This window comes from Sipha flava, unplaced genomic scaffold (assembly GCF_003268045.1).
Source record: "Sipha flava isolate LNK unplaced genomic scaffold, YSA_version1 194_pilon_pilon, whole genome shotgun sequence".
In the NCBI taxonomy this organism is placed as follows: Eukaryota; Metazoa; Arthropoda; class Insecta; order Hemiptera; family Aphididae; genus Sipha; species Sipha flava.
Window position 1 is genome coordinate 846,348 of NW_020272758.1, and position 14,994 is coordinate 861,341.

The 14,994-nt window shown below is 26.5% G+C and overlaps 1 protein-coding gene across 4 annotated transcripts in view; it reads right to left on the bottom strand.

Moving 5' to 3' along the window:
* Nucleotides 1-5,712: 5,712 nt before the first annotated feature.
* Nucleotides 5,713-14,994, bottom strand: part of LOC112681654 (extracellular serine/threonine protein CG31145) — a 79,278-nt gene continuing 69,996 nt past the window's right edge. For all 4 annotated transcript variants that reach the window (XM_025551917.1, XM_025551914.1, XM_025551915.1 and 1 more), the window contains one exon: nt 5,713-6,661. In XM_025551917.1, coding sequence (XP_025407702.1) covers nt 6,376-6,661 — 286 coding nt within the window. In that variant the 3' untranslated portion in view covers nt 5,713-6,375. The remainder of the gene's footprint in view (nt 6,662-14,994) is intronic.

Below are 14,994 nucleotides of genomic sequence, written 5' to 3' on the forward strand. Positions count from 1 at the left end.
TATATATTTCTGTTAACCACCACATTATATTGGACAATATAATAATTATAAAACATGATATTTTCATCAAATTTTTTGATTAAATTTTTACATAAGAGATAAAATAATAATGAATACATTGAAAATTATTCTTCGGTAAACGCTCGGTATAACTTAAAAGTTTTATTAACTTTTTTTTCAACGCACTAGTATTGCTTAAATATATTTATATATATACAATGTATATGTACAATATATTTACATATTTATATATTTTTATATATTTATTTTTTGTATATTTATATTGTACATTTTATCCATAACACTAGTATACTTATAGTTTCCTTACGATGGTTTATTATGTATAATTTTTTTCCAGTAGATGGCACTAGGTGTTCTCCATTCAAAAGAGGGTTTACGCAACATTTACACAGCTCTATATGAAAATATTCTAACATAACACAAAAAACTAAATTCAATAATATTCAATAAATTAAAACATAAAGCAAATGAAAACTTACCAAAAAATTTAAATTTTTTAATATTCTAGTTTTATATAAATCAAACGATCCAACTAATTGTTTTTATTATTTGATCGATTTTATGTATATATTTAATCTTTTTTTTTTTTTTCGTAAACTTTTTTATTAGAATAAATATTATTTGAAATTTTGACATAAAAGTAAACATTTTATTGACTTAATATTTATATAATTTTGTATGAAAAGTTGTTTGAGAAAATCAATTTTACATAAAATTAATTCAATTGCATAAAAATGAATTTTAATGGGACACCACACCCGCACGTATTGTCTCTGTTTGACAAACACACAATATTTAAATTTTTAGGCGAATTATGAGTTTTTTTTAATATTAATGTTTTACATATTCATAAATTGTCTAAAAATTAAAATATCAGAAAAAACCGACCAACAACAGATAACGTTCATCCCTTAAAGTTTGATTAAAAGTTAGTTTACTCTAATAGTAAAGATAACATCACTACATTTTAGCTACAAAACGTAAATTTGTACGTTTGTCAAACAAAGGCAATACATGCGGATGTAGCTTTCTCTTAAGATAAATGTTATTATTCAAAAAACAACTATTATAAAGTTTCAGAAATTTTAATTTATTGAATATCTATATATATATTTATTGAATAATATGAAATAACTATAATTTAAAATAATACTTTACATAAAAACCAAACTATCTATACACTAGTATGAAAAGATACTTATTTCACTTAAAATCAGGTACTCAGAAAATATTACCCTTGAATAATTAAAAAAAAAACAACTATCACTATTCAAGAAAACAATTGGTCATGATAATGTTTTACTAGTCTTAAGACGTCTATAAAAATATATAGCTGACCCCAGTCTTCGAACTTTTTAATATCAGGAAAATATATTTAAAATCTAAAATATTTGTGTTATATTTCCATTATTAAAACATTATAAAACATGGAATTAAACATTTAAAAAAATGTATTAATTGTTATTAAATCATCTAATAATGTCTGTTAAAATAAATAAAAATTATATTTTGTTATTATCTTAAGATAATAAACATTAAACAATTGTATTTGTATTTAAATTTAAAAAATAATAAAGAAATTTAAAATTTAAATAATTTAAATAATAATAAATAAAATTAAATAATTGAAAATTGGAATTAGTAAAAGTTAGAAGCATTAGAGTTTTTCGAAACAAACTATTTCCTATGACTTTTAAATGTATAGGAATTACTGATTTACATAAATCATACTTAGGATACGTTTTATATGATATAAAATTTCAAATCGATTTTTTTAGTAGTTCGAGTATTTAATCAAGGTTCATATTTTTATGAATATACATTTTAAAATAAAAAAAATAAAACGTATTTGGTTGATTTACGTAAGCACGTGATATTTTCAATTAATAATGTTATTAAAACTATTAAAATTAATAAAATTCCTTTCTTATATTAGCGAATAATATGCAGTGAAAAAAACTATATTTTAAGTACGCAAATATGCAACAATAAAGACTGAAACATGCATAGATTATGTTACCATGTGCTCTAAAAATGAAATAAAACTTATAATTATACTTAGAATATTAATTTAGAAAAATTGTTATTATGTATATTATATTTCAAATATTTATTTAGAACGATTATTCTCGTAGCATTATACTACTAGATGTTATTCTAAGTATCACATTGTAAATCTACTGCGCTTGTCATCCAAAATAATTATAAATGTAGTAAACGATCGTTCAAAATCATATGATAGTATTATAACTTAGAAGTCATGCTACTCGATATTGAATTGAGCAGTGCAGTACTTTTACCATTAATGTAAACGTCAGTTATACTTATGGGACCATAGCCAGGAATTTTGTTCAGTAAACAGGTGTCTTGGTTATGATTTTTTTTTTTTGTAAATAGATCAGGCAATTCAAATACAGTTGTCAATGATTCCATCATTATTTGTAATGAATTGTGTAGTAGAAAATTCCTTCTAAACAGATGTGTTTTTAAAAAATTATTACTGTGATAACGTATATCAAAATACGATTATACATTTACAACACTAACCAATGAAATATTCAACGTTGTAGAAATATTTAACTATAGGTATTTGCATTTGCAGATACGCGAATACATATAATCCGTGGTTTAGTTATAATATTACATTTATTATGTCGTATAAGATTCAAACAACTATAAATATTCTTACAATGGATTTACAACAAACATTTATCCTTTATAATTAAATAATATATAAATAATAAAAAATAACTTTATTTAAAATTTGATAATTTACAGTTAACTATTATACAAGTACATACATTTATAGAATAAGAGTGCTAAAATTATATTTGTAAACATTCGTCACAGTCCAAATACTATGTAACTATTGTTTATCATTTTCCAAGGAATAAATCAATATAAAAGCTCATCGTAGAAAATTCGATTTGATGTTGTGTAAATTTCATCGTTTCCATAGTTCTATCATTTGAAGTAAAAATTAAAATGTAAAAAAATAATTATATCGGTCTTATTTTTATATTATCACAGAGAAACAACGAGAACAAATAATTGAAAATATAAACGTTATAATAATTTACATACGTGGTACAAAATGTGCCAGCTGTATGCATTATACATATACTAATGAATAATTCAATTTTGTTAAATAAAAAAAAAAATAAAAAAAAAAAAAACACATTTTATTATGTTCATGACTGTACTATTATATTATTTAATTAACAGTCAGAACAACTTTTTTTTTAATTTCCTTATTCCTCTAATTTAAGAGGATTGTTTATTTGCATTTTACATGATACTTGGAATATACATTGTTTTTGTTCATACATGTATATATAATATATACCTTTGTTGAAAATTGGAATTGCATTTATTTTAATATTCTATGCAAGTAATTTGTCAACTTTTTTAGCGATTTTACTGATAATGTTATAAACATAAGACGTGAGACCAAAAAAAAAAAAAAACTTGGAAACAATATGACATTTTATTCATTAGACAATTGAATATATTTTAAAAAACAACTATTCTTATACTTAAGGTTTGTAAATTGAAAACAAATAGAGACCAATTTTCAAGGCTTGATTTTTATAATTTGTACGTACATTTTATTTTATTTTTTTATTTTTTAAAATTATTCAGTATAATTGACTTGTAGACACCATATTAACTATATATTTGTATAAATGCCTAACCGTAAGACATTACTCAACATTTTAAAAAAATCAGTAATGAGCCACTCATCTTATATTTTTGTATAAAAAAAAAAAAATTATATAAATTTTATAGCATAAAAATTATTTTGTTATTAAAGATATTTGTTAGGTTAGATTTAGTTTTAGTTTTAGCCAATAACTAAATCGTTTCTCGGAATTCAGCTTAATCAATTTTTGAGTTCAACGATTGTCAACTGCTTATGAACTTAAAGAGTTCAAATTTAACTTATTCTTTAATAAACTTCCACGTAAAATCAGCTACTTACAATTTTTTAAAAACTATATGAATGTAAATTCATATAATTCAAAATGTTTCAGATGTCTTGTTATAGATCAGGAGTGATTAAAGTATAAAACGCACGTGTTATATTTCATAACAAATAAATGGTCAAATATGTAAGAAAAATATTTTATAATATATGTATCTATTTTTATTTATCATTACTTACAAAAAAAAAAAATTATGTAATGAACCTGGACGCCGCTACTTTATTTTCAAATTTCTCATCGAAGGTCATTGTCCATATATTTTTTACTTGGGAGGGTGGTAAATTGGAGTATCCCTTGTATCCTTTCTCTAAGTGAAAGTTATTACATGCCTGGACTTCACTTCCAGTGGAGTTTGTCCGATGAGAAGCAGCGTAGAGTAACCAGAACGATGGCAGGGGAAACAGAATAAAGTATTAATTCTACAGAATGTTTTTTGCACTAAGTCAGGTTCGAACTGATGACTGCTCACGCTGTAACTGTGTGATCACTGCACTATACACCTCCTTAATCTTACTTGTAATCGATCATTGCAATGATCATACTTGTAATAAGTACTTGTAATATTTACGCCTAAAACGTTTCTCAAATTGTACTTCTTCATATAAATGAGGGTCGAAGGTAATTGGGAAATAATCGGAGAAAATAAGTTATAATGGTTTTTGTTTGGTTACGTATAAATATGAATGTCATATGAAAACGACTACTAGCTTTCGACACTTATTTGGTTGATGTATAAATATCAATTTACATTTAATTATATCGTTAGATAATTTTATTTTAAATAAATATACAAATAATTATATTCAAAACATTAGTAATATATAACAATTACTCATTAAATAATATAAAATTATTAAATACTCGATTTCTCGATCGGAACATATCATTTCAAAACAAATAATTCATATATGTAACAATAAAAACAAATAATATATATATATATATATATATACGCCGTATATATTATACATTGGGTAAACCCTTTAAAAAATTAAAACATATGTATTTTTTTAAAAAAAAAATGGATAAAGCTTTCGACATTCTATACTTAAATAATATGATAAAATATAAATATTTTTAATTTTGTACATCTTTTAATAATGTTATAATTTATTTGGTTATCAGTAAGTTAAATACAATTTCTTAATTGCAGTCAATAAATAATGTTTGGTTTGATAAAATTTATTAAAATGTTCTTATATCATATGGTTTTTAATATTAATATTTAAATAAAAATAATGATAAATTTAAAAACTATGGTTCAAATTAAAAAAAAATTTGAAATATATTTCCCATCAAAATAATAAAATAAAGAAAAAACTATACTTCAATGTTCTATATTTGAAACATATTAAATTTAAATGCGTACTCTCTTCAAAGTTATATTTCTGTTTGCATTGATTTAATTATGAACTTAAATTTCACACTTTTCAATAATGTACATAACTGTTTGGAAACAATAAAAAATTAAGTATTAATGTATTTTAAATTTAAAAATAAATTACTTAGAAAAATATGAAACAAAATAAATGTGTAACATATTAAGGTGAAGAAACACAAAAATAAATATCAAATTGTACGAATTAAATGTTACATTTAAATTAAAACAATTTTATAATAGTAAATTTTTAAGATTTTCTGAAAAAAATATAATTACTATTAATTTATTTATAGAATATTTAACAAATATCACATTTGATTCAAAGACAATAGGCGTTATAATAATAATATATATATATATATATAAGACAGACGTAGAGAAGATTAATATACAAAAGTTATATGTACATATTTTTATTGAAGTAATTATTCATTGGGTCCTTAAAGTATATTGATATACTTAATAATATTATTTTATTTTTTTTTAGATCGCATGTGTCTTATTCACAATCCTCCTTAACCGGCATTAATACAAACATCCAGCTGCTTGTGTATATAATTATATCGTTTTGTGACTCAAAAACACCTAAAAAATTATTGTGATACCGAATCTGATTAATTTATTTTAAATATTTTTGAAAACTTATACTAGAACCGTTGTAGTCGAACGTAAAAAATATCACCATATATTATGTATGTATTTCGAAAGAGGAAATCGGGTACCATCCGCGATAAAGCACGTGACTTCATCATCCAGTCTCATTTACGATATTTTTGACGAAATTAAAAGTTTATGGACAACAGATGATTGTGATATAAAGTAGAAGCGTTTATACCATAAAATGTAATTTCATCTGTCTACTATATAGGTATGTACACCGAACACAAGAATAATTCAAAAATATTCGAGCGAAAAAGAAACGTAAATTATAATCGGCCGAGTGGCGATATTTCTTTTTCGTTTTTTTCCTAGGAAATGTCTGAGGAATCATTCAATTTTAAGACGTTTCGAACCCGTGGTCTTGCCCTCCAACTGCAAATCATTTAACTCGGTCGACGATATGTTCATAGGTTGTTTTTTCCTGGGAATGTACTCATTTTCCGTCTCTTCGTTGCTCTCCGCGTTCACTAACATGCACTCACGGATTTTTTGCAGCACGAAGCCCACTCGTCGGTCGAGCGCCACCAAATGTGGTTCCCATAGTATGGGCGACAACGGGTCGTCGGCCATGGATTCTCTCATGTGTTCGCTGAGCTTTTTACCGTTGTGGAATCTGAAAACGAACACCACAAAAATCATTATTATCAATACAACAATTTAGTCCCTCGTGCTTCCAAAACGATGAGTTTTTTTTTTTTTTTTTAATATCACAAACGTTATTCTTATAATATATTGATTGATAAATTAGATTTTGTTTACACTTCTTATTTAATGTGCTTATTGTGCACTGCAAACGGAGAACTATTCGGTAGTTAATTCTATACATCCATGTGCAATCACGAAAGCAATAAAATTAATTTTACATTATCTACGCTCTATAGATCAATAAAACGATTTGCAATATTTCGCCCTATGAAACACATTTGTAGGTATAACCTATAAATTTTTCTATAAAATTGGTTCAATATATTTCCATAAAGTCGAAATTAATAGTTGTTCTTAATATTGAAAAAATACCAACTGCCTAAATGTGTTTAACACCAAAAGCACAAAAGCATTTTTTTAACGAACTATTTTTCACACAACAAGCAGCAGTAAATTTATTATAAAAATTAAATTAACATAAACTATTTATTTAAAACTATTTTTATTATTATGATTTTTTAAATTACATATTAATGTCATGTACATTTTTATTAATTGTAATTGAACGTTTTAACGTTATTTTATTCCAATCAATTTAATATTATTTTAAATTATAGTAAAAAACTATATGATTTAAAATAATTTGTTCTTTATTAATTTTCCCGGCATCAATGGAATTATTAAATCCCACAATAAATAGTATTAAACTCGTTTTACTGGAAAATGTAATATTTGGTTAAATTGAAAAAAAAATATACATACTACTACATACTTTTGTTTTACTTGTAAATTAGTTTAAAAACCCATGGCTGTATAAATAAGTATATAGACCCGTTTAATATAATATTAGTACAGTGTCATGTTACTATATAGGTAATAAATGTGTAGTAAAGCATAGGTAATCCGAATAACATGAGAAAGAAATACATTGTTATTATTATACCCTTGCATTACACAATTTTCGCCATTATTTCCAGTATTCGACTTTACAAAGTCAATCTTGACTAAAATGGCCATTGGTTTCGTGCAGTTCGATTACCAAGAAAATGACCAAACGTTTAAACTTTTCACATATAAAAGTTTTTCCCTAAATTGACTTTTTAAACGATTATATTATTAGACGCACATGTGTATTTGTTTTGGATTGTTTAGGTATTACATTTTAGTAACAACTTGGAAAATACTCATATACATAGTGCTGTACATTATCTAGATAAAAAATAATTTCAAGAATCTTTTTATCCATTTTTTCAAATAAAACGGTTATCTGACATTAATTATTTAAATAATTTTGAATAGTATAATATTTTTTTGTGACAAGTGAAACTAGGAATAAAAATACTTGGTAATACCTTATGTACGTTTTAAATTTTAAATAGACATATTTTATAGATAAATCAAAATTATATAACATACATCTTTATAGTAAATAATTTTACAGAAAACATAAATACAAATAACTTTTATTATTCAATTTTATAATGATATAACTTTTTTTTCTGTTTAATCAACGACTAGAAGATACCTGCTTACCCAATGCGTAATATGGATTTATACCGGAAAAGTTTCTTTTACCTAGCATTCGAACAACATGCATGCAATTGTCGAATACAAGATTTTCTGTTCAAGAATCATATCATGATTATTTGCACCATGACCAACATTTTTTTTTTGGAGAATGCAAGGCGATTTTGTAAAGCGATAAGCTTGGCCTATTTTTGTTCACACATTTAGAGATTATTTGGTACGATATATGCTTCAAAAAATATCGACAAGTGTAAACGGTTTTTCAAATTTCTCGGACGTTTTTTTTTTTTTATCGAACATTTGAGACTCGTACGAATCCGTTTAAACCATTTATTGCATTTCGAATAGCGTTCCTACATATTCTTGTTTTGTGGTTTTTTAAATGTACACTTCAATTTCAATTTGTATTGTTATTTTATTATAACTTTTTAAATTGAGTTTTTAACCAATAAAATAAAAACTATGGCAAATTTAATCAAGTTTGGTCGACTGAAGTGATTAAGTTTATAGAAATGTATTGCAATCATGAATGCCTAAGGGATACAAGCAACTTAAATTAAAAAAGCCGATACAAGAGAAATATAGCGCTGTCTTCTTTAGTAGGAGAATTAGACATTGATGGGTTTGGGACTAAGAAAATAACGACAATTAAAAATATTAGATGTATATATATACAGTGTGTAATCGGTTGTTGGAAACACTCTATAACTTAACAAATATTAAAGATATTTGAATTCTGTTTGTTTGTGGTGCTTAACAAAGTTTGTTATAACTTATTTAAGTAATTAAACAATTTTTATGCCATTTCATTTCGCGCATGCGCATAACAACTTTTTTTTTTAATTGTCAACCCCACTATTTTTTGGTTAGTTATTTTTACTCTTATTTTTTCATGAATTTTAGTGGTAAAACCAACTTCCTATGTTAAAAAATAGCTGAGTTATGGATATTTCAGTGATTGATAATATTTTTTGACATTTTTGAATTATTCATCAATTTTATGGCTTAAATAATTATTCCTTTTAGCACCACATGATATCTTCTAGTGATATTTTTAGTACCTACTTTTGGAAAGCATCCTCTTTCCCTAAAGCAACTATTTTTTTTAAATTTATCTCAGGCGATTAAAAAAAAAAAAAACAATGTTAATTAATTTTATTTTTATTATTGCAAAATTACATTTATTCGTCATCTTATGAATTGTTCAAACTTCTCTCCATTACAATTTAAACACGCTTCTGTCCTCCGTAGAAATTATTTATTTGTTGCAGATGAAATTTGCCCTTCAGTAAGTTACTATTACACGCCGCAATTATTTTTTGTTTCAAATCAATGAGATTAGTAGGTGGGTTTGCATAGACGACAGTTTTTAGATGTCCCCACAAAAAAGTAATCAAGTGGTGTAAGATCTGGGGATCGAGGTGGCCACTTTATTATACCATTAGTTCCTATCCAACCATTTTCAAAAGGTTCATTTAAATAATTCTTCACGACATTTGCATTGTGTACCGGGGCTCCATCTTGTTGCAAAATCAAATTGTTTCTTGTTGCAAGAGGAATGTCGTCTAGCATGATCGGTAGCTCATTCATTATAAATTCTAAATACCGTCTTCCATTTAATGTACCGTCGTAGAAATAAGGTCCCAACAATTTACCTCCAATCAAACCACACCAAACATTTGTTCCCCAGATACATAGATAATTTGTTTCGAAAACCCAATGGGGATTTTGAGTGTCCCAATATCGATTATTTTGTTTATTTATTACTCCGTTGTTGGTAAATTTGGATTCATCTGTCCATAATATGTAATTTAAAATAAAAGGATTGCCTTCTAATTGAGTTACCAACCAAGAAATAAACATAATTCTACGCTCAGCATCACCTTGGCGTAAATGTTGAACTAAATTAGGCCTGTATGGATGAAATTTATGTTTTTTTAAAATTTTATGAACGGCATTATGAGAAATGCCTATTTCAAAGCCGACATGACGCGTACTAACTCTGGGATTTGCTCTTACGTACGCCAGCACTCGAAGCTCAATATCTTTCCCCAATGCATTAACTTGTATAGGTTGTTGGTTGGCTATAACTCTAGTGTTAGAAAAAGAATCAGTATTTCTTAAATTCCTTTATAACTTATGGAAATAACTGTGTGACGGGTGTTGCCTATCTGAATTTAGAAAAACGAAAAATTGTTTTATTATTTTCACCAACACGAAAAATTATTAAAAGTACTAATAAATAATAAATACATACTTGGGTAACGTTCAGCATAAGCACGTGCAGCCAGACGTGAATTTTTTTTCACATTCCCAGTAAACAAAAAGTATATCAACTTTTTCTGAATTATTCATATTTTGTTTAAGTAACAAGCTATTTCAATTATGAAATTATTTATTGTAATTTAACTATTGTTTAATAAACACGCATAAATTCGTAAAATATGACTGTTAAGCAAATACGAAACAATAGTAGTTGCACTGGCCTATTTGAAATGAAAACAGTCATTCGATCGTTTTTAAATTACCTAATATTCAGATAAGAACAGATGTAAAATGATTTAGAAAACCCGTACCTATCACTTAATGGTCATTTAAAATATCCAATAATAGAAATAAAATTGACATGTTTAAATTGTAATGGAGAGAAGTTTGAACAATTCATAAGATGACGAATAAATGTAATTTTGCAATAATAAAAATAAAATTAATTAACATTGTTTTTTTTTTTTTTAATCGCCTGAGATAAATTTAAAAAAAATAGTTGCTTTAGGGAAAGAGGATGCTTTCCAAAAGTAGGTACTAAAAATATCACTAGAAGATATCATGCGGTGCTAAAAGGAATAATTATTTAAGCCATAAAATTGATGAATAATTCAAAAATGTCAAAAAATAATATCAATCACTGAAATATCCATAACTCAGCTATTTTTTAACATAGGAAATTGGTTTTACCACTAAAATTCATGAAAAAATAAGAGTAAAAATAACTAACCAAAAAATAGTGGGGTTGCCTTTTAAAAAAAAAAAAGTTGTTATGCGCATGCGCGAAATGAAATGGCATAAAAATTGTTTAATTACTTAAATAGTTATAACAAACTTTGTTAAGCACCACAAACAAACAGAATTCAAATATCTTTAATATTTGTTAAGTTATAGAGTGTTTCCAACAACCGATTACACACTGTATAGAAAAATAACGATTTTACAAATATACCTTTGAAATTATGACATTCTTTAAAATAATCTGTTTTTTATTTAGAAAAATATTTAAATAGTTATTTATTATCTTATCTAGATAATTTTTTGGTTATCTATGTACAAAATTGCATGTACATAACGTACCTATATTTGGTGTTAAATGCAGTGCCGTTTCTAGGTTCTGCGAGGCCTTGGGCATCATTAGAATTCGAGGCCCTACAATATTATATCGAAATCCATAGGTACACCAGAATAGGTGTACCAGGACCAGGGGTCCTCGATCCATATATCTATAATCTATTTATACATGGTATGTTGTATGTTGTGTATATATATATATATATATATTATTGTATAAACGCGAGGCCCTTGGAGGCGCGAGGCCCTGGGCAAGTGCCCCGTTTGCCCTGCCCTTGATATGGCACTGGTTAAATGCAATAAATACATATAGATATGCACAGTATAAAAATAATAATATACAATTAGCTTATAATATTGATAATAAAAGTTACCGTTGAATCTCATGATAAAATAAAAATCACAAAATCTCGAGTTTTTGTAAAATTGTATTATGAACTATGTTTTTCGGCCCAGATAATATTAGAATAGATCATTGGATAATATGAAAATTAAAAATATATAGTGAACAACAATCATCTATGTTATATTATTATTTATATACCATCTGTATATATAAAACAGTAGCTTGATTGACTGCTATCAACGCACAGCTCAAACCATTGGACGGATCTGACTGAAATTTGGCATACAGATAGCTATTATGATGTAGACGTGCGCTAAGAGAGGATTTTTCGAAATTTTGAATTTAAAGGATTGAAATCGGCTTAATATTTTTTGACCAGGTCGATAACTGCGCTATTGAAAATGAATTATATTAAATAAAACTATTAAAAAATTATTAAAAGACTATTAAAAACTATTTTTAGTTAATGTAGTAAATGACGGGTATTGCATAAATATTAAACAAAAAGATCCCGCAACAGGTGCCAAAACAAATAAGAATGTTCAAAAAATTATTATGCATATCGGTTGATGATTAGACGCGATCAGGACTAAGTTATTTTACGATGCATAAGCTTTGTCAACAATTTATGGTCGAAATATATATAAAGATAGATAGCGAACGATTTCGATACTTCGATTTTAATTCAATCAAAAAAAGCTGCGTACAAAATATTCTCAAAATAATTATTAGATATTGGAGATGGGAAAGTTACTACAGATGAAACGGGATGTATAAAATTACCGAACGATTTCTGCACAATCATTTATTCGCAAGAAGCTCTCATTGACCAGATATGTCCCAGTGTACACAGACAATACACAAATCTGGAGTGGCTGGCAGAAAGAGCAATTTTAGTAGCAAAAAATGTGGAGGTCAACGAATTGAATCTCAAGATACAAAATTTGTTACCAGAAAACTTGGTGTCATATAAATCTAGATACAGTTTGCGATGCTACTGAAGTTGTAAATTATCCAACAGAGTTTTTAAACTCATTGGATTTACTAGGCATGCCACCGCATAATTTACAATTGATCATTACAATTTACCATCGATAAAATACCTCCTTCAGAGTCATTTAAAGTTGTAATACATGCAGATAAAAAACCACCAGAAGAACATAGAGGCAGGTATAATGCACCATCGGCAAATGAAGTTGCTTTAGTGTTAGTAGATCAGCAGTTTGATCGAAGAGACATCATCCTCGAAAACCGAAGTAACTCACTTCACCGTATCAATGAGATACATCGAGCATACGACGCACTGCAGTATCCTTTAATGTTTTGTTGGGGGGATGATAGGTATGCAATCAATATACCACAACGCGATCCAAAAACCAAGTTACCGCTTAAAAAAACTGTCTCTGCATCAAGTTTTTACTCATATAGAATAATGGTCAGAGAAGGGGAAGACAACTATTTAGTTAATTATCGTTCTCTTTTCAGTCAATATTTGGTAGATGAATACGCCAAAATTGAAACTGAAAGACTAAATTACATCAAAATCAACCAAGCCAAATTGCGTGCAGATAGTTATATTCATTTAAAAGATACGATTGGACGACGAGACATAGAAGCTAATCAGTTAGGCCAAATGGTTATACTCCCGTCAACTTTTACTGGTGGGCCAAGGTACATGCACGAAAGAACACAAGATGCTTTGACCTACGTTAGACATTACGGTCGTCCTGACCTTTTTATTACTTTTACATGTAATCCTCGCTGGGACGAGATAAAAGAGCTCTTACTTCCCGGTCAAAGATCATATGATCTACATGATATAATTGCAAAAGTGTTTCGGTTAAAAGTCAAAAAGACAATGAACTTATTGACAAAAGGTAAAATTTCGGAGAAGTGAGATGCTATATGTATTCAACAGAATACCAAATTGTAGAGAAGTACAGGTAGTTGTAAGCTATAACTTATCGAATAGGTTATGATAATAACTAAATTAATATGTATAAAATATTATTTCAAAAATCTTAATTAATTTAAATTTCAATAGATTTAACAAAATTTAATCTTGGCAGGTTACATACATTTATATACTTAAACCCGGCAACGACGGGTAATTCAGCTAGTATTTATACATTTCATTATCTCGACCGACTCGATCAGACAACGGAGGAAAAACCGATTACGTTATAATCGTTGAATTTCTCGTGAGCAACAATAATACGGTGAAATGAATTCTATTTTTATTATAAAAATTTTCAGCACTATCATAAATGACCATGTTAAAATATTTAATTATGAAATGTTCGTTCATTTTGTTCTATTCTGTCGTTGGAGAAGTTTATGTCAACAACTATTCATTGAACTCCATAAACCATAGGTAGTTAAGATTAATTTGAATTTATAACATAAAATTTGTTTATTAGCAAAACATTAAACGTTTAAAATATTAAATTGAATTATAAATACACAAGACTGATCGAGTTAATGATTTTTTTTTTTTTTTTTTAACTCAGTTAAGTTAATATGCATATTGTATATAATATATATTGTATTTTTAAGTACAGAAGTTACCTATCTAATAAGTAATAAGTAATAAATAATAATAAATACCTAAAAATAATAAATAAGTATTATATATTTTAGTTATCTTTCAAACAGATATTATATAGGCCCGCCGCCTATATACGCCACTTAATATATATTTATATAAATATATACTTAAAATAAATAGTAATCATGGCTGAAAAAAACAATGGAAAATGCAATTTTTTTTTCAAAACCACCTTCAATAATGAATTCATTGTCAAATTCATTGAATGCAACTCAAACAGTTATAAGTTCCTCTAGTTCCTCATTACCATCAATTGTATCTGCATCTGATACACCTATCACTCAGTTTACACCTTCAACTACAGATATTAATCGTACATCTTCCAGTTATAATATTTTTGACATTGCACATTATACAAATAAATTGATAGAAGAAATTTTGAGCAAAATTTGGGTCCCTGATATTAATTACAATTTTCCTATCAAAATATCAGTAGTCGGTAAACAACAAAAAGTTTTGAAATTGAAATTTCAATATAAAT